Raw genomic sequence first — 20,823 nt, 5'->3', positions numbered from 1 at the left:
CATCAAAGGGGACAAAGGTGGCCTATAGAGTCAACTGTGGAGTTGACTCCTTTGAGAAAGATGGGTTGTGCATCGGGTTTTAAGGAAAAATGAGCGATGCAAAAATAGTCGAGACGAGTAAATGCTGCGAGTAAGGTGCATTGCGAACACTTTGATAGTGTTTTGAATTCTAACATGTTGGCTTAGCAAGATTTTAAGGGCCCTTTCAAAGTTCTTAAGCAATGAAGCTGAGGGACTATGGGCGGCACGAAGCTAAGACGTGAGAATTAAAGGGATTCCAATGAGAACAAGTCAAAATTGGGGCAAGATAAAGTGAAGATTTCTTGCTAACAAGATGTACCAACGACTGCAACGGTTCAAGTTAAGAGGCAACGAAAGCCGAGGAAAAAGTTTCGAAGGAAGGGATAACCCGATTACAAGACAAGTCGAGAAGAAGCCAAGGCGACGAGAGAGTTCAAAGGCGAATCAAGTCAATGCCATTCCGAAGGCACAACAAGGGCATTACGAGAATGGGTGGGGGAGAATGTTACGAGCCAAAGTGCAAACCTTGTGACCATGGCACAAGATGCACTCCATAGAGGTCTATCGATTAGATGAGGATCATTTAACCAACGAGAACTGGCCCAATTCCAAGAACTATTAGGGAAGACTATTAGATTGAAGCCTGGATGGCCCAATGATGAATATATAGCCCAAAATAGGAATCATATCTTGTAAAAATTAGATTTGGTTTGGTTCTGTTTATCTTGTAAAATCTCATGATTTAAGGATAGGTTAATCTTATTCGTCGATGTAACTTGATCTAGACCGTTGATTTTGGGGGAGCTCAACTATAAATAGAGAACCTCCCCCTCTTTTGTATTCACTTCACTTCATTCATCAATTGTTTCATTATTCTTTGAGAGTAATAGAATGTTAAGAGCATTTACTAAAACACCTCTCATGCGTTCTTTTCTGTGGCTTTTTGTTGCTCTTTTATGGCTTCTTTTGACATAATTGCTTTCGCTATACAAATTGGTGCCTTGGAGGAATTCTAAAGGAATCCTCATTTGTGGTGTTAAGACTGACTTAGGTGAGTTTAGAACGAACAGATCACCTAAGGCCGTACGGATCACGAGACGAAAGATCTAGTCTCGTGACACTAGTAAATCTATTGCATTCCCCCAAAGTAAACACAAGTATAAAAGAAAATAAAAACCAATATTATTCCAATATTTGGTAATACAAAATTAGTCAAAAGCTCCAAAATAGCTAATATATTAATATATTGTGATGGTTAATCCATCGGTTTTAAAATATATTCATAATGGATCTCATATTGAGATTGTGAATGAGAAAAAGATTATATTTCATATGAATCAAAAGAGAATTGAATTATTGATTAGTCTTGTTGTTAAATTGAATTGACCGTGAGTATTTTTGTGATCTTCTTTTGTCATCATCCCCATTAAGAGATTGAAAGGAAAATATTTGACTGTGAAAGATCTATTTATGAGCAATAGAATATGGTAATTCTATCTTAAGCTCGTTATGGTTAGATGCACTTGAAGTTACAAGTTTTTTTTAAACTGTAAGTATAACTCTATAGTATTCAAAATAAGTTCTCAATTAAAATTACGTGGAAAAGGATTTTGTTATATTCCTTGAAACGAATATTGCATTTAATTGTTTGGAATTTATATTTATTTTATTGATTAGTGACATTATAGACTTCACATTGATTTAGGCATTTCCAGTAGTAAATGTCATAATAGTACCTATATGTAGATACAAAGTAAAAGGAATGACAGTAAAATCATTAATTTGTCACAATTTATATTGACATTATTAGTACAATTGAAATGCATGTTAAAGTAAACCAGAAGTTTATTGATACAAATGTCTTTACTACTTGGCGTGACCAGTTAGACCATCCTGGATCATAATGACGCGAAAATTAATTAAGAATTCACATGGGCATTCATTAAAGAACCAAAAGATTCTTTAATTTAAATAATTCTCATTTTTTGTTTGTTTTAAATGAAAATTGATTATTAGAAACCCACTAGCTAAAGTTGAAATTTAATGTATTGCATTTCTGAAATGAATATGGGCACATTCTTCCACCATGTGGATAGTTTTGATATTATATGATTCTGATAGATGCATCTACAAAATAAACACGTATGTGTTATCAACTTGCAACCTATCGTTTGCAAGATTGCTTGTTTAAATAATTCATTTCAAATCATGCAATTAAGATAATTCATCTTGCTAATACTGATGAGTTTATATCTCATTCTTTTCTTGATTTAGTTTGAATTTTTTTTGTATCAGTTTGTTATTTATGCGCATAATGATTTAGAGAAATTATTGATTGAATATATCTGATTAATATCTAAACCATTACTTATGAGAACTAAACTTCTTATTTCAACATGAGATTATGTTGATTTGCGTGTTGTACGCATCAAACCAATAAGTTATAAATACTTTCCATTACAATTGGTTTTTAGTCAAGAGCTAAATATTTCTCATCCTTAAATTTTTGTATGTGTGTATATGTTCTAATTGCTCCACAACAATTCACATTATTAGATGTTTGAGTGAATCCTCAAAAAAAGTTGGGAATATATATTAATTACAAGTCTCCTTGTATTATTAGATGTTTTGAATGTATTAGAGATTCAATTATGACATGATTTGTGATTACTATTTTGATTCAATAGTTTTCCTAACATTAGAGGGAGAAAAATAATAACTTGTAATGAGTTAGGGAGAGGGTAATTTGAACCATAAGTTCAACAAGGATAACTCATTACAAGTTCCAAATATGAAAATTCTCATAAAAGAAAATAATTCTTCTAGATGGTTATATAGTGGAGGCGAGTGCTCGAGAAGAGACCCAAGACATAACTAAAACTCCAGAAGAGATTCAGATACCTAAAACTGAAGATTAAAATAGTGAAAATAAGAGATCTCGTTATGTCAATTCGAGAAAATATGGAACCGAATAATAAAAGTGGTTGACAATGATTTTGCATGCAATATTATTATTGAAATGAAAGGAGAATCTTGAATAAATCTATTGAGAAATATAGATATAGAATAGATTGGTCACAATAGAAAGACATAACTCAAATTCGTGGACTTTTGGACTAGCAGTCCAAATATCTAAAGGTATAAAGCCATTGAGGGAACAAATGAAGTAGTTTTGCAAAACGAAATAAAAATATGAATTTTTTTGTTAAGTCCTAGCATTAATGATGAAAAGATATAATACTCTTTTGTGGTGGATGCAATAACCTTTAGATATATTCTTAAACTGACGGTTCATAAAAGATTTAACTTGCGTCTAATGGTTGTTGTTACAACCTTTTATGAATCACTATATAGTAAAGTTTATATTAAAATCCTTAAATGATTTAGAAAGCCAGAAGCATATGAAAATTATCAGGAAATTGTTCATTTATATAAATTGAAATAATTGAACATATTTGGTAAATTTGACTTAGTCAATAGTAGTTGAAAGAAGATTATAAAATGATCCAAAATACCTATTTGTATTTTTATAGAGGGGTCATGATTAAAGTTTGTTATGATTATTGTTAAAACTCCTAAAGAGATCAAAATATATTTTCCCAAAATTTCCTCTTACTCACGACTTTCAAAAGAATGATGATATAAATGCTTAGCATACATTCAAATAGTTATTTGAAAAACTAATATTCAAGATTGAATAAGTAGAATATGGGAAAGTATGTGATGTTTTCATGAGGGGTAGTAAATACGCGCTGTACTCTTTTTTCCTTAATCGAGGTTTTGTCCCATTGGGTTTTCCTGGTAAGGTTTTTAACGAGGCAGCATATTATGCGTATTATAGATATGTGTACTCTTTTTCCTTCACTAGGAATTTTTTTTTCCCACAGGGTTTTTATCTTAGTAAGGTTTTAATGAGACACATTATCTACCAATGGACATCCAAGGGAAGTGTTATGAATATCTTATTAAGTGGATATCCATTAAGATCAAGATAAGTTTTGATGTACTTTAAATTCTAATAGCGATTAGAAGTATATCTATACTTCATTTATACTTATTATACCTATAAATAAAGACTTTGGAGAAGCATTGTAAATATTTCAATTGATCAATAAAATACACTATATATGTAAACATACAGTTATTAATAAAATATGTACATATACATTTCTATATTAAATATACTCATTTTATTTATTTAAAAAATTATTTAACTTCATTTTGAATAAATTGTTTAATCATTTAAGTATAAGTTATTTGAAAAGCATTTGTAATATAATATTAATATCTATGTATCAAAAACAATCATTAATATTAATATAAAAATTTCCAAAAAATTGCAATCCATTCTCTTTTAATTTCATCTCAATCCCAATAAAATTTTTAGATCATACTTCATAGTAGACCTGTCCATGGGCCGGGCCGGGCCGAGTTCGGGCCGGACCCACAAAAAATTTTTAGCCCGTTTACTAGGCCCGGGCCCGGCCTAGCCCGAAATATGGGCCTGATATTTTGCCCAGACCCGGCCCGAAGAAAAAATATGGAGCCCGAGCCCGGCCCAGCCTGTTTTTAATTAAAATTAAAATTATTTTTTTAATAAAATTAAAACTAATTGTTATTAAAATTAATTGTTAGTAAAATTATCAAATTATTAATTGTTAATTGTATTAATTGTTGTAATAAAATCTAACATTTGATTAGTAAATTTATCAAATTATTAATTGTATTAATTGTTGTAACAAAATCTAACATTTGATTAGTAAAACAAACTTGATGTTTTATTATTATTATTTTGTAACACTGGTCAAGGAAATGAAAGTAAATAAACTTAAAATAAAAAACTATTATATTTTAAAAATAAAAAATATATATTTAATATTTTTCGGGCCGGGCCGGGCCGGACCCGGGCCAAAAAAATCTTGCCCGAGGCCCGGCCCATTTTTTAAACGGGCCTAAAATTTTGCCCAAGCCCATATTTCGGGCCTATATTTTTACCTAAACCCTCCCATATTTTGGGCGGGCCGTCGGGCCGGGCCGGGCGGCTCCCATGGACAGGTCTACTTCATAGTCTTACCCTTTTGTACTCCTAATTTTTTTAAAACCAAAATTATTTAGTCCCAACTAGGTTTAGTTTTAACTCATAAAGGTAGCCTAAGAATAGTCCAAAGCCTCTCCAAAAAATTTTATATAAATCCCCCACCCCTGCCCACATTTTCTTCAGTAAACTAGTACACATCTTTCGTACAGCTTATATTTCCACAATTCCTATTCTCCATGTAATGTTCTTATCTCTCTCATTTCCTTTTTGAACATTAATAGCCTAATGGTTTAAGATAGTACAACAAATAACAAAGAAGGATGTTTTATAGCAAGGTCTCATCGCTATGTTTGCTTGTCTTGTGTGCAGGAAAATGGGTTTTGCTGGGGTTTTGTTGTTGGGTTTTCTAGCAATGGTCTCATCTGGTCATGGATATGATGGTGGTTGGATCAATGCTCGTGCCACCTTCTATGGTGGAAGTGATGCTTCAGGAACAATGGGTATTGTGCACCAATTGAAAACACCTTGTTTGTAATATTTTGACTAATTCTTGAGTTGATTTTTCAGGTGGAGCTTGTGGTTATGGAAACTTGTATAGCCAAGGCTATGGAACAAATACTGCAGCTTTGAGCACGGCTCTGTTCAACGATGGGCTGAACTGTGGGTCTTGCTATGAGATTAAGTGCATGAATGGTGATGTTAAATGGTGCTTGCGTGGCTCCATTGTGGTCACAGCCACTAATTTCTGCCCTCCAAATGATGCAGGAGGGTGGTGCAACCCTCCACAACATCATTTCGACCTTTCTCAGCCCGTTTTCCAACACATTGCTCGATACAAAGCTGGGATAGTTCCTATTGCTTATAGAAGGGTACCATGCAAGAGAAATGGTGGCATCAGATTCACAATCAACGGCAATTCTTACTTCAACCTAGTCCTCATCACCAACGTTGGTGGTGCCGGTGATGTTCATGCCGTGGCCATAAAGGGAACCAGGACTGGTTGGCAGACCATGTCTAGGAACTGGGGCCAGAACTGGCAAAGCAACAGCTATCTCGACGGCCAAAGCCTCTCGTTTAAGGTCACAACAAGCGACGGACGTACTGCGGTATCCTACAACGTTGCTCCACCTAACTGGTCCTTCGGGCAGACCTTCACTGGCAACCACTTTCAGTAGCCACCTAATGACCCTCTTTTTTGTTAAATTAAATGTTGAAGTATATAGCCATAGTATAAACTAGGTCTAGCTAGTTAGATAAATTGTAGTATATGTTCATAGGGACCAATTATGGGCCTCTTGGGTAAAAATCAACAAAAGAGTTTATTTTAAATAGCCCTTTATCATTTTGGGTTTAGTTTAATTATGGGGTTGGTGTCCCTACTTTTTTCTCTCCTGGGCAAGGGCTGTTTTGGGATGTAGAGAAGCAATGTTTTTGGGTTGTGAGTTTAGTTTGATTAGCTGTTGACTGGTGGCATATCAATTTAAATTCAAAAATGACATGAATATTACTCTAAAATAACTTATCTATTTGAACAAGTAATTTGAAATAATTTTGACCCAAATCAGAACAATTTAAACTCAAAATTCATCCCATCATCATAACCTAAAACGATTCAAAAGCTTTAAAACTCAAATTGATGGCCCCAAACTCACTCATTTCTCTTCTTTCTTCAGTATTGCTCATCATAGAAATACAAAATCAGTGAACAATCTGCAGTCAAAAATCAAAATGACATAATTAGAACCAATTTCTGAACCTGGGATATGTGAATTAGGTCATTCCACTTTCAGTTCAGGGCTTGTACCCTCAATTCTTAACCAAAAACTGAAATTTCCCATGGCAATTTCGATGTTGCAATCTTTTGCTCCCATGTCAACATAAAGTGAAGGAGAAACCAAAAATGGCAAAGCCAAGCCAAGATAATGAAATTGATTCCAAAATTCTACGTATGAAGGTGCAAAGTGTAACATAAATAACAGAGTGTGAAGAACAAGTTGTACGAATAATGGAACAAATGGAGTGTTTGTCGATTGTAGTTTGTTTGAGAGTGGGGTATGATGGAAAGTGAAGAAAAATGGGTGACATTTCGTATCAGTGTGTGTTTGTTTCATAGCAAAGCTTTTTGTCCCTTATCACTGTTATCACCAGATTTGCTTCAAATATTCATATCTGTGTATCTGCAGCAATAACGTGACTCCTACATCTGTAACAATCAAACAAATCATCATACTAACACTTCAAATCTCTGTCTTTTCTTTTTCATTTCTAAATATATTATTTTAATATTAGGTAAGAAAAATGTTTGGACATTTAGATCATGTTAAAAGATTTACTCGAATTTTCAAATGTTTGCATAAAATTATTAAGCTAAAATGTTAGTTTGGATAAAAAAAATTAAACAATTGCGAATTTTATCATTATAGGTCTGGATTATATTTGTGTTTTTTTAATACAATACCTAAAATTATTCACAACTCCTCTTTAACCCATAATTAGTAAAATAAGGACTTCAACGCACTCAAACCCACATTCTCTTGTATTAGCAACAATATCTATACCAATTAAGGTAAAACTCAACCGATTGATTTAACCCATTTTCAAAATTATAATATGTTGCTTTTTATATATTATGTAATATATGTCATATGAAAATTAAATATATTATACCATAATATAAATTTTAAAAAATTGTAAAGTTACTTTAAAAAATGTAAAGTTGTTTATGTTTAGAAGTTTAATACAATAAGTCAAAAAATTAATAAAAATATATATTTACTAAATATTGAATAAAAATATTTATATTTTTAAAAAATAAAAAAATTTATTGGCATATCTAAATAAATTTAGATTAGTCATTTATAAATATAGATAGGCTTGAACAAAAATTAAATCCATATTTTATATTAGGCCAAACTTGAGCAATTATGTATGATATTGATATCATACATAAATTCGATCCAATACCCAATCTATAAATCTCTTTAAAAATAAAAAAAAATGTGTATAATATTAACTATTTGTGTGAACAATTTAGACTTTTTTATTCTAAAATTAATTTCTACTAGCATTAGCCTCTACTTCGTCGAGGTTTACAACTTTTTTTACAATTAATTATTATACAAAATTAAATATTGTCAAATAATAATTACTTATTTAAGTTTTAAAATGACAAAATATTAATATTTTATGTATTTTTAATAATGAAAAAAATATTTTTGGATAATTATTTAATAGTAGAATCTTGAATTAGTGCTTGAATTAGTGCTCATGTGTAGGGGTGTTCAAACGGTTAACCAATCAATTAACCGAACTAAATTAACTAAGTTTTTAATCTTTTAACCATTAACCGAACCAAATTTTTTTCAAAAAAAATTAACCGAATCGAAATATTTCGGTCAATTCGGTCGGTTAACCGAATTAACCAAAATTTATATGTTTTTTTTGTTTTTTGCTTAAAACTAGTATAAAACATACAAAAGTAAATAAATTGATAATGTTCATTTGACCGAATTAACTGAATTGAAACTACATATAATTTGTATTATTAATTATTAAGTTCGTTTAATTACCCGATTTCGAACCAAATTAATCGATAATCGAATTTCCAAAAAATTATTAACCGATCTCCAACCGAATTAGATCAAGTAACCAACGGATTAACCAAATTAGATCAGTTCAGTATGTTAATTTGATTTTAACTGAAATTTAAACACCCCTATTCGAGTGTATAGCTACTCTTTAGATACATCATTTAACAATAACATCATTTAACAATAGCACTAAACAGACTTAAAAATAAATGTAGCTAAAAATAAAACAAAAAATTACCCTTTAAATCCATTATTTAAATATTAAATAAAATAATTCTAATATTTTTCTAAATTAATCAAATACGAATCTTAATTTGACCCAATATTGCAGTCAAATAATTCTCAATACATTATATTTAAAAAACAACTATTAATAAATAAAAAATTTCTTTTAAATTAGATTTTTAAAAGAAATTAAAACTATTTAATATTTTGGTTCCTTAACTAATTAAATTTTAAAATAAGTAATATATGACAAAGAAATGGGAAGGAATCTACCCACACATGTTTTAATGTTACATTCTTTCATATCTCTTTGTACGATTAATATTTTAATAATCTAACCAATAGAAATTATATATTATATATTATAAGCTCAATAATAAGAAATAAGAAATTCACTCTTGGGAATAAAAAAACAATTGCGAGTTTCCTTTTTTTGACAAACAATATTTCTTTTTTTCTTTGTCCTTTGTTACATTGAAAAAAAAGCCATCTCTCCTAATTGAGAAAAGATAATTACTATGTTACAGCACGCAAAAAGAAAGGCTTGAAAAAAGCCCTTTTTTACATCATATTTTATATTTCATTCATATAAATAATGTATATTAAATGTGATGTAAATTAAAAATTTCTAATTAAATGTTTGATGTAAAAAAAACTTTTACTATTCAATAAACATTAATATATATTATTTTAGATCGATATAATGGAGATATTGGACCGGTTCGAAAATTACAAGCATGATAAGTACAATTATATCAGGAATTCAATGATTAAATCATTAAAATATTAATTATACAAAAAAATATATGAAAAAGTGTAAAACTACTATAGTTTTTATATCAGTTTAAGTGAATCAACAACAAACTACAAAATATATGATCATATTAAAATCTATATGAAATTTAATGTTTTTATTTTCTTTTTCTTCTTTCTTCCTTCTCTTTCCTTCCCCGCCATTATTCTCTTCCTTCTCCCTTCTCTCCCCCAGCCAAGTACAAAAAAAGAACCCTATGTGTCAGCCTCAAACTGCAACACTTCCACAGTACTTAACATGTATATCTTCCTTTTATGAATGTTATTGATATCTCACTTGAAAGACAAACTTACTATATAATATTGTTGCTTGCAAACATTTTATGTTGTGGAAAACAAGGGATTGGGACCATTGCATAGTGTAGTGTGCCTTTTCTTTTTTCTTTTTATCTCAAATCACAATCTTTCTCCAAAACCCCAAAACAACAAAAGCCCACAACAAACACTCCTAAACATGGTTCATCTCTTTCTCTTTAATTGTAATTGTTTACCTGAACTGGACCCTTCAACATGGTTTCTTAAGTATCCATTTTTTTCATTTAAAAAGGTCACTATTATGGAAGGGTTTTTTTTAGGCCTAAGGACTAAAATATATTATCACATCCTAAAAATCAATACCATAGAAGATGAGGTTCCTATTTTTGTATTTACCAGGAAACAAAATCAAAGTAGTGAAAGGCGAATCCTGCTTTCTAGTGCTATTTTTCTTTTAGCTAGCATATATTCTGACATGTAATAGATCAATCGGTCAGATTATGATCTATGAGAGTGATCTAAAAAGCAAATGGCTGCTAAGCATCTGAGATGCCTTTTTATAGTTTTTGGTGACATTCCCTTTTGAATAGGTGTCTTGCCAAGTACAGCTTATTCATGTCGATAATGAAATTGAATTAATAATACCATCTTCAGTTTCAGCTGCTCATACATGCATGCATGCATGCATACCACATGTATCCAATTCCAAAGACAAAAAGAAGATCAAGTTGGAAACTCAGTCACTTGCTTTGTCTTGAGTTTCCCTATTTTTTTCTTTCATGGTGGCTTGGTAGGGTTGCAGAGAGACGGTCAATGGTAGGGGAAGCTGATCAAACAAATGGGGCCCTTTGCTCTTTGCCCCTTTAGTTTTAAAGGTGATATTTTTTGGCTATTATGGAGTCAAATATTCATCACAACAATGGAGGAAGATGGGAAGTGGAGAATCAGAACTTTAATTAACAAGAAGTTCGAGCCATAGATAGATTGAACTATGAACAATCACCATTAACAATCCATCTCATATAGCATCATCAAAACCCATCATAAAAAACAAACAAACATAGGATAAAGTGCAAGAATTTATGCTTAAGAATTTCATGTGATATTTTGCACAATAACAACGGCCAAATAAAAGGAACAGACATAAAGGAAAGGGCAGTTCCCTTCCCTACATCAATACACAAGGAATTTTTAATAGATTAGAAGGAAGCTTTGATTTTTTTTTAAGTCCATAATGAATGAGAATTTGGCTGCCGAATAAAAGGAAAAGAAAAAAAAAAGAAAAAGCACATTTAGCACAAGAAACCAAGTAATTGTTATTTTTTGGTTGCATAGGAAAAAGAGCTTGGAATTGTAAAGCAAGTGATGAAGATCCAGATAGGACTCGTTATTGCAGATAAAAGCAGTGCAAATGATAGAGATGGAAGGGTGAAAAACAAATGAAAAAAAGAAACTTGGCTTCTCAAATCTCAAAGTCAAGGGTAATATTTCCAAGTTTTAAACCCCCTTTATTCATCCTTTGTCAGATTCTTCCTGTAACAGCTTTAATTTGCTTAGACTGCAGATTTTTATGATTTGGGTGAATCTAAAATTCCCTCTACTACTAGTGTTGGGTCCCTCCAAGCTTTAATGCTTTAAAGTCCTTTTCCAGAATCCAATAACAGATAAATAACAAAGCTTATAGGGGAACATCATTACTGATCACAATCTCATACCAGCTTATTCTCTCTGTATTACTGTCAACAAAACAAAGAAACCTCAATCTTTCTTGTTTGTTTCAGTTCAGTGCACGGCCAAAAAGGAAAATGATTTCCAGTGCTCAGAGATTTCTTATGTTTCTTATCTGTTTTGGGTTATTAGCAGTTGCACCAGATAAAGCTTATGGTTTGATAAGTATAGACCTTGTCTTCAGTCATGGTCAAGGAGAAGATCAAATAGCTATCAGGACGAATCAACGTATTCTTAAGGCTGCTGACATGAAGGGAATGAGCACAGAGAACAAATTACCAGAAGTAGTAAACAACACATTCGATCCAAATCGATCAAGTAAAAGAAGAGTCCGAAGAGGACCAGATCCTATCCACAACAGGTCTTGATGACAAAGTTCAAGTGGTTTCATTTCTTCAACAAGGAAGAGCACTAAATACTTGCTTGTAAGTTTTAACACTGACAATAATAAAAGAAACAACTTCGGCTAGTTAAGTTATGGAGGAAGCCTGGTTCTGGAAGACAATTTAGTGAAATTATAGAGAGAACTTTAGTTATGTTTGCATGATCAGTACTAAGTTCCAGGGAGATGGAGAATATTATAGTGAAATTCTTTTGTATCCTTTCAGCTCTAGCTAATGTTTGGTTCAAGATTATATTGTAAGGTGCTCTTTAAGGCAGTTAAATTGTACTACATTTCCATGCAAAACTCTTTACTTTCAAAGCCTTCCTAGAAACCGTTTTTTTTCTCTTTTTCACATATTTGATTTTTGGTAATATTTCAATCCAATTGATAAAGTAATTTTAGAATGTTTATAATGTTGTGTAATTTGTTTGGATATTTTAGAATGTTTGTAATGTTATTATAAAATTGATTTGATCAATGCTTTATTTTAGCATATGATTACATAACATAAGGGAGTGTTTTAAGACATGGTTATGATTTGTTTTTGATTCATTTTGGTGGCTGAATATGTTCAATTCGAGTATCCTAACGTCCTACTCAAATAACTAATCAACTTAATCAAATTTTTTATTAATGAAAAAAGATTCTCAAATCAAAATCAAGCACAAATAATTAAATTTGAAGGCAACTATAAGAATGGAGATCATACTTTATAAAGTAAACAAAGCCTAATTCGAACAGAACTAAATAATTTGAATTTATCTGATATAAGCTTGAGAACTTAAAAACTAAAATTCGATAGATTTCGAACCAAATTTCAAACCATGAGTTTTGATTCAACTAAAACTAAAACCTAACAACCTAAAAAGTATAATAGAAGGGAAGAAATGAGTGGAAGGAAATAAGAGACAAAGCTAGGATGGAAACTTACAATAGGTTCAGATTTGAAAGTCCAATTGTATGATCATCTGTAGCTTGCTCTGGTTCATTACTACAAAATTTACACGTAGTACTAGGAGGAATCAGATGTAGGCAGTGATCGATTCTTTTTTCCAACCAAGCTAATCTCCTCTCCATATTCAGTACCCCGACATGCATAATCCGCATGTCGACCTCAGCAACTATGGCACAAGCACGAAGTAGGATGTAGTAGTCAGCATGAGCAACATAAGTAATGGTGCCTTCATCTTTCTTCCTTGCATAATGAAGGTAATCCAATCTCTTCAGCATAACCCTTGGTGGGATATAACAGAATCTGTTCTCCTCCATGTTTTTCTTCATCAGTCTAATCGCTCTATGTTCGTTGGTCTCTGCTGAAACTTTGTCACTGGGTTCTGAGTTTTCACGTTCCTCTGAAGTCATAGATGAATGGTCAAAATCTGAGTGTCTCTGAGTCGATACATCTTCATGAGAAGTCCTTTCATGGGAGGGACTAGAATGATGTTCATTATCTCGGGCCATTTTGTTCGCTTTATACACACTGCCATTGGCAATGCTATGTCGCCTTCCCAAATCTTCTTCTGGTTCAGAACCCTGCAATCAACACAGGCAATAATAATTCAAATACACAAATATCAGTTGTTCACTTAAAATCCGGTTATCCATTGTTTTCAGCCAAAACAAAACATGTGTTCTCATTAAAAGCTCAAAAATCTCAATGAGTTGAAGGCATGTTGACCAGCTGCTAAACAAATCCCTATTTTCTGTTTTAAAATATTTTCTTTTACTTAATTTTAAAATTGCACAATTACTAGAAGTCAGACTTCAACCTTTGTTTCAGAGTGCAGAAAACCCATTTAAAAATATTTTTACGCCTTCTTCTCTCAATTTGCAACATAACATATAATCATGGCTTATAAGTTACCTTTTCTTTCTGATAATAATCCCAAAGCTTGTCAATTAAAGTTTTCTCTTCATGATAAAAGTCCACAGCCGGCTCTGATCCAGCAAATACCACATCCTGACAGAATTGTAGATACAACGGCATGCTTTTAGAAAGATCTCTCAAACATTTAACACCGCCACATGCATTGTTAATCTCATTGTATCTTGCTTCAAGGTTGCACAAAAGCTCAGCAGCATCAAACTTGGATTCATTATCAGATAATAGGTTTCTACTAGAACTAGTATCCATACAATCCACACTATGAGAACCGAAACCATTTTCAGCAGTGTCACTCACTTTGGGACTACTAGCAGGGTCCTTACTTGTGGCTTCAGTAGATCTACTAGGAAGCATATGACTAGACAAACTTTTTTCCCACACCCCAAGTCCGTTTATGTTATATAGAATCCGTATTGCTATAACCAGTATAGCCATCGCATGGACACAAGTAGGAAGTCCAAAATTGTTTGTTGACAACCGTAATTCAGGAGGCATCGCCCACTCATGTATGCGGCATGCATGTGGCAGAATTTTCTCCACTGGAAGAGACAACTCCGTTAGATATCTGGAAGCAATTCCATAGAAATTCACTGGGGGTAAATTCAAGCCTATGCACTGAGCAATTGTAGCAGCCAGTGATTCCAACTGTTGAGCAGAACAAGCATGTCTGGGCCTAAACATACTTTTAAGACTTAAAGGAAAGGGAGGCAACGACTGTCCAATGCGTTTCTCAATTTCAACAAAAGCATCAAAATAGGTAAGCTTCCCTTCAACTGCCCACTTGATTACATCTGATGGCAAAACTGCTTCTCTTGAAACATGGCATCCTAGAAAAGAAATAGCTAGAGAACAAGATAACGGAATTTTTTTTCTTAAATACTTATGCCATATAATTAATGCTCTCTGACCATGTATGTTGTGAGGTTCTGCTTTGTGACGAGAAAGCGGTTTAAAATCTTCAGATTCTCCTAATTGCAAAGGGAAAAATGAAAATAGTGATCAACAAAATAACACGATGATTATTGATATGTAAGAACATAAATGGGAGGGGGAAGAGAGAAAACAAAACAACATAAAAAACACTATAACTTGCATGTAAATTGCAGGGAATCCGACATTTTCAATTTTTCCAGTCCAGCTATATAATTAAACCACCTTTGATATAAATAATTTTCTTTAACACCACCAAAAATTTAATGGTAAGATAAAGTTCAAATTGTCATGAAATTATAGCACAACAAAATTCGGAAGATGGTTTTACCAGCACAGAGATATATTTATTATCTATTTATATTTTTGGCCAGATCTGATATTCAACAGAAAGTATTCTTTCACACCTTTTGTCCCAGTTAGGGAAAAAATTGATATCAATTTTAAGATGGGAAGGAGAGTATCACCAAACATCCTTAACTATTATCAAAGCCCAGAAACACTGATCTGTTATGAGCAAAAAAAATAGCTATAAAAATTAACATACAAACCACCAAAATCCATTTTTCTATGGCAGAATCTTATGAATAACTAAAGCATTAATATCACCAAACCCACAGTACTTATTGACACTAACAAGCACCATAATCAACCTTCATCTACTCATAGTTCTACAACAAGAAGGTAAATAAATGAAATTTTTTAAAACTGATACAGGCAACAGCCAATACCTGATTTTTTTATCTCAGATTGATGAATAGCCTCATCGGCCCAACCATCATCAAAAACCTTAGTGCTGGCCAAAAACCTCAACCAAATAGGTCCAACTATCCCACAAATCAAAGGTTTCATATTAAACTTCTCCACTAAAGCCTCACATTGAGCTTCTATCATCATCTGCATCCCCATCACATATCTGTTCCTAACCTCCTGGTAATAACCTTCATAACTATATGCACACGCAGGGTAAGAGCCAAAATCACTTGTGCCTGTGGGCCCCACACCATCTCCCGTTCCATCTTGATTAACATTATGGCCTCCAGGTTCTTCGGTGAGACGGGACCAAAATTCTAGAGATTTGGGGTCAACTTGTGAGAGTGGTCGGACTGGGATGGGTTGGCGAGCATGGCGAGTATGGCTGGCCAAGTAAAGGGCACCACCACCCTGAGAACCCTTTTCAATAAAATCCTCATCAGCAACACCCGTATCAATGATGTCATCAGCCTGAGACCCACATCTCAAGCAGTAGAAGTAGCCATCTGATCCATCAGCCATTCCCACATTCCCACACAAGTTGCAAGTCCATTGGGTGCAATCCTGCTCCATCTGTTGAATGGCTGACAGTAAACTTTCAACAACTTGCAGCAAGTATTACCGCAAGCTTATCTTTGTTCACAAATTTACCTCTGAATAGTAAACAAAATATAGTGGAAATATGTTAGTGTTAAGATAATCAAAATTTCTATATACAAGTTAACGTGCACTGTAATTTAAGTTAATGTATAACATTCTGAAATAGATAAAACCCATTTAAAACATTGAAAATATAACATTCATGTTATTCCACAAATATTTTTGTTTAGCGGGTATATAAAATATCACGTAGTGAGGAATTGTAAGAGCCTAGTTATTCCACATCGGGTTATTTCCCCAGCAGGTGCTCGTATTGGAAGTTTATGTAATGCTTCCACATCGGTGAATTCAATCGGATTATTCATCTATTAGACGAAGTGATGGTTTTTGGAACTGGACCGGCAGTCAAACTGGTCAGATCACCAGTTCACAGATAATAATAATAATAATAATAATAATAATAATAATAATAATAAAAGAAAACTTCTGAAAAAAAATAGGGAGAATGCAGGAAAATTTCGAAAAAAAAAATCAGAAAAAAAATTTTGAAATTTCCTAAATACATTTAAATATCAATAATGTCATAGGCATGAATTATACATTACAAAATTGAATTAATCAAAATTTTTAAACATGAAAACATTTAACTACATTATCCAAAATCCAAAGTAAAAAAATTTAAAACACTAGCAAAAAAAGTTATAATTATTTAAACTAAATAAAAATATTCTCACCCTTGCCAGATATCACCACGACGGCAGCTTCAGACGGTGGCCGGAGGCACTTATGAGACGGCGCAAAGCAGAGCAAGAGCGAAGAGAAGAGGGCGAGGCTTTGGGTGAGTCAGAAAGAGACTTGGGCAAAGCCAATTTCTTTATTCTGGGAAAAAGGGGTTTGGGAGGTTTTAAAAAGGAATTGGGCCGAAAAGAAAAGGTTTTTGAGTTTGGAGTAGGATAATTTGGTCCAAACATAAACAAATTGTTTCATTCTGTTGCCGGGTCCAACTATGTCAATGTGCCGGCCAGTTTTCAGTCTAATTGTGGTGGAAGCTTACACATTTACCTATCATACCATCCTCACGCAAAGAAGTTCTGAACATGCATAAAATATTAAAAATGTCTAACCCTTACCAGCTGTAAAAGAAAATTAGAATTGGATGTGTAAAGAAATTTGCATGTTTCAAAACCTTGAGAACCCTATGAATAACTAAAGTTAGAAAACCCATTTAACCTCAAAACTCACAATATGGGATTCAAGGAGCATGTACGTGTCATCCCCCAAGAAAGAAAAAACTATATTTCGTGCATACCCAACATGAAATTCGCTGCATGTATACATAATCATTTACAACTGTGCATGTGCACCATTGGAATTTTTAGATTTTTGAATTTTATATATAAATTATCATATATTTTAAATTTGGTGTCCATATTGTATAACATTCGCCCCTAAATCAAATTATATTTTATATAATTCGCCCCCTTAAGCCATAAGGTTATAGTTTATATTCACAAAATATTTTTCATTTTCTCATTATATAACTTTAATAATAATAATCAAATATTAATATATGATGGGCTTTGAAGGACTAAACTTAGAAGCCCAATATGAATTATAAAACCAAATTCCAAAATTAATAGATTTGGCTCATACTCATATATATTAGGTTAGTAACTTTCCTGTATTTTGATGTGTATGCCTTGCTGAGGAATTATCTTTCTCTGGTAATGTGTCAACACTGCTGAGAGAGAAAGAAAAGGAGTTTGATGCTGAGATTAAAAGCACAGAGTAAAAAAATACAAATTATCTTCCTCTAAGCTCTTTACGCAAGAGACATCGTGGTAAATATTTTTGCATAAATTATATTCTTTATTTATTTGACTTTTTTTTCTTTTTCCTAATATGTGGTTGTTTAATATATTATTACAATCTTAAGGTTTTTCGATTAAATTATGGTTAACAAAAAGATTGAATCTTTTTTCAAGAAAAGGGTATCAGAAAGCAATAATGATCAATTGGTTCCTCAACCTTCTATTATTAGTGGAGAAAAATCAAATATCATACTTCACAAAATCCTGAACGAGATATCAGATCTTCTCAATCCCAAGACCTTGAATGAGATATCGAGTCTTCTCAAGCTCCTGAACGAGATATTGGGTCTTCTCAAATTCCTGAACGTCATTGTAAGGTGCCAAGAGTAAAAAAAAAAGGCGTTTGATGCTTCTTCTTTAGAGCGTTATTCGAGACTTTGAAAATATATTTGTGATTACCCTCCAAATCAATAAGACGAAGTCAATCGAGCTTACATTAAGTTTTGGTCATATCAACCGATTCCTCCAAGTGAGACTCTAAAATCTCCTCAGTATATTAACAAGAATGGACGTCAATTTCCCATCTTGGTACAAGTTATTCCCAGATTGGCTAGAATTTTCACCAAGTAAGAATGTCGCATATTGCCTTCCTTGTTTTCTCTTCAACAAGTCATTTGAGCGTCATGGAAATACTTTTACAAGTCAAGGATTTCAATCATGGAAGAAGTTCAATAAATGATCTAAATGTCCTTTTGTTACTTATGTGGGTAAAGATGCAAATTCTTTACATAAGAATGCAATAAAAATTTTATCTCAATCTTCAGAATTCCTTACAAAATATTGAGAGGATTATTGAGAAACAAAATTCTGAACAAGTTGCAAGAAATTAGCTATAGCTCAAGGTGTCAATAGATGCAGTCAAGTGGCTTGTATTTCAAGGTTGTGCCTTTAGAGGATGCGATGAAGCACAAGATTCAAGAAATTGAGGTAACTTTATTGAACTAATAAAACTTATGGCTTCTTAAAATGAAGATGTAGGGCATTTGTCTTAGAAAATGCCCCTAAAAAATGTTAGTCCGACTGTTCAAAAGGACGTTCTTTCTATATTGATGAGTAAAATCCAAGGATTTATTCAGAAAGAGATTGGAGATTCAAAGCTTTGCATTATAGTGGATGAAGCTCGTGATGAGTCAATGAAAGAACAAATGGCAATTGTATTGCGGTTTGTTGATGAAGAAGGTTTTATACATGAATGATTCTTTAATTTGGTTCATGTGAAGGACACCACATTGTTAGCTTTGGAGAAGACTGTTAGAAAAATTACATTTTATAAGAACTTTGAGGCATATTCTTAATAGGTAAAGGTGGAGAGTTGAATCATAAATTTATGGTTTCATATTCTACTCCATGAGACCTTTACAATGGTATATCATATGCTCAAAATGGTTGAGTGATGAATGAGAAATTGATGCTCAAAGTAAGCTACTTAGAAATATTTGTTGAGAAAAAGTAAAGGCTTAGATCCCACATTGGTTAAATACCAAGTGTGAGATGTGTATATATGTGTGAAACCTCTTAAAAGGTAATTGAATGTCTAAGCTTGAAACCTTGTCTCGCGTGCAGGTCCAAACCTAACGGGGTTGAGATGCACCTACACGACGTGGGCGACGCAAAATGTTCAAACCGGTTAGGCCCAACTGGGCCAACGGATATTTTTAGCCCAACATGAAATTATTCTTTCCTTAGCAGACATAATCTGGTTATATAAAGACACTTATCTTATCTATTTGATTTAATTTTTAATCAAATTGATTTATTGGCTCCTTAATAGAAGATTTTGTGGAAATTTTTCAAAATTCCAACATTCTCAATGCCTATAAAAGGCTATGTTTTCTGAAGGTTTAACACACTCTGATTTTTTTTCTCACACAGAAATTTTGTTGCTCTCAAAGTTATTCTTTTTCCTCTCCGTATTTCTCAAACATTCCGGTGATAGAAAAATGTATTGTTTGTTTGTTGATTGCTACAGAGGTGCTGCTGCTTTGATCTTTGTGTTGTTGTATCCTAGGAGACATTCCACCAATGTTTCTCCAAGTACCATAGGAGCGGTTGAATCTGTCTTAAGGAAATTATGTTTTCACAGGCCTCAACTTTTTGTAAAATCTCTATTCTTCCTTTATTATTTCAACTTTTGTTATGGTTTTATTTTATTACTTTTATTTTGAAAATTAAATATAAATTGTTCTATTTATATTTCATTATATATATAAATATTTATCTATTTTGATTCGCTAACGTGTTTTTGTCTAACAAAGACAATCTGTGAAGTTCTTTTATGTCATTGCCTTAATGTGGATGACATTCATGGTCAAGGATATGATAGTGCAAGTAATATGAGCGACAAATGGAATGGCTTGCAAGCCTTATTTGCTAAAAAGTTTCGATTTGCATATTATGTTCACCATCTCACTCATCATCTCCAATTAACTCTAGTAGGTGTATCTAAGGAGGTTATTCCTATTTGTCAATTTTTTTTCATACTTGACTGGTATAATCAATTTGGTTGCTTCTTCAAGCAAGTGACATGTTCAATTAAGAGACATTAAGGCATCTCATATCGTGGAGTTGATTGACAGTGGTGAGCTTGAAACTGGCAAAGGGAAAAATCAAGTCAATACTTTTCAACGTCCAAACAATACCCGATGGAGATCTCATTTAGCTTCTCTCAATAGCTTGATGAGGATGTTTGATTTCGTCTATGTTATATTACAAGATATCATCAAGTTCGA

General features: G+C 32.6%; 3 protein-coding genes across 5 annotated transcripts; 2 read left to right on the top strand and 1 right to left on the bottom strand.

The window, feature by feature from the left end:
- The first annotated feature begins 5,179 nt into the window (after positions 1-5,179).
- LOC107904071 (expansin-A15) lies at positions 5,180-6,515 on the top strand. 2 transcript variants are annotated; one of them, XM_016830340.2, is made up of 3 exons: positions 5,180-5,297; positions 5,429-5,559; positions 5,627-6,515. In XM_016830340.2, coding segments are annotated over exons 1-3 (741 nt in total). In that variant the 5' UTR covers positions 5,180-5,295; the 3' UTR covers positions 6,235-6,515. The 2 variants fall into 2 exon arrangements, with proteins under 2 accessions (XP_016685829.1, XP_040948844.1); XM_041092910.1 differs by lacking the exon at positions 5,180-5,297 and having other exon boundaries at positions 5,391-5,559.
- A 4,792-nt stretch (positions 6,516-11,307) lies between these two features.
- Positions 11,308-12,038, top strand: LOC107902424 (CLAVATA3/ESR (CLE)-related protein 45). Its single transcript, XM_016828611.1, has 2 exons — positions 11,308-11,370; positions 11,724-12,038. The coding sequence occupies exons 1-2, from the start codon at positions 11,308-11,310 to the stop codon at positions 12,036-12,038; spliced, it is 378 nt and encodes a 125-aa protein (XP_016684100.1).
- Positions 12,039-12,795: 757 nt separating this feature from the next.
- Positions 12,796-17,114, bottom strand: LOC107904070 (TATA box-binding protein-associated factor RNA polymerase I subunit B). 2 transcript variants are annotated; one of them, XM_016830339.2, is made up of 5 exons: positions 16,958-17,114; positions 15,602-16,276; positions 14,849-14,908; positions 13,920-14,767; positions 12,796-13,588 (listed from the first exon to the last, which is right to left on the bottom strand). In XM_016830339.2, exons 2-5 carry the CDS (start codon positions 16,194-16,196, stop codon positions 12,983-12,985), a joined length of 2,109 nt encoding a protein of 702 aa, XP_016685828.1. In that variant the 5' UTR covers positions 16,197-16,276; positions 16,958-17,114; the 3' UTR covers positions 12,796-12,982. The 2 variants fall into 2 exon arrangements, with proteins under 2 accessions (XP_016685828.1, XP_016685827.1); XM_016830338.2 differs by having other exon boundaries at positions 13,920-14,908.
- Positions 17,115-20,823: the final 3,709 nt, after the last annotated feature.

Source organism: Gossypium hirsutum, chromosome D05 (assembly GCF_007990345.1).
Source record: "Gossypium hirsutum isolate 1008001.06 chromosome D05, Gossypium_hirsutum_v2.1, whole genome shotgun sequence".
NCBI lineage: Eukaryota > Viridiplantae > Streptophyta > Magnoliopsida > Malvales > Malvaceae > Gossypium > Gossypium hirsutum.
The sequence above is the reverse complement of the archived record's forward strand: the minus strand, read 5'-3'. Positions and strand labels throughout refer to the sequence as shown.

Bases quoted from the DNA above. Each gene is read 5' to 3' on its own strand.
- LOC107904071 (XM_041092910.1), top strand. From the start codon at position 5,406: ATGTTTGCTTGTCTTGTGTGCAGGAAAATGGGTTTTGCTGGGGTTTTG. The intron at 5,560-5,626 runs GTATTGTGCACC...TTGATTTTTCAG, and splicing joins TGATGCTTCAGGAACAATGG to GTGGAGCTTGTGGTTATGGA.
- LOC107902424 (XM_016828611.1), top strand. From the start codon at position 11,308: ATGAAGATCCAGATAGGACTCGTTATTGCAGATAAAAGCAGTGCAAAT. The intron at 11,371-11,723 runs GTGAAAAACAAA...TGTTTGTTTCAG, and splicing joins CAAATGATAGAGATGGAAGG to TTCAGTGCACGGCCAAAAAG.
- LOC107904070 (XM_016830338.2), bottom strand. From the start codon at position 16,196: ATGGAGCAGGATTGCACCCAATGGACTTGCAACTTGTGTGGGAATGTG. The intron at 14,909-15,601 runs GTATTGGCTGTT...CTTTGCAATTAG, and splicing joins ATCTGAGATAAAAAAATCAG to GAGAATCTGAAGATTTTAAA. The intron at 13,589-13,919 runs GTAACTTATAAG...TGTTGATTGCAG, and splicing joins ATTATTATCAGAAAGAAAAG to GGTTCTGAACCAGAAGAAGA.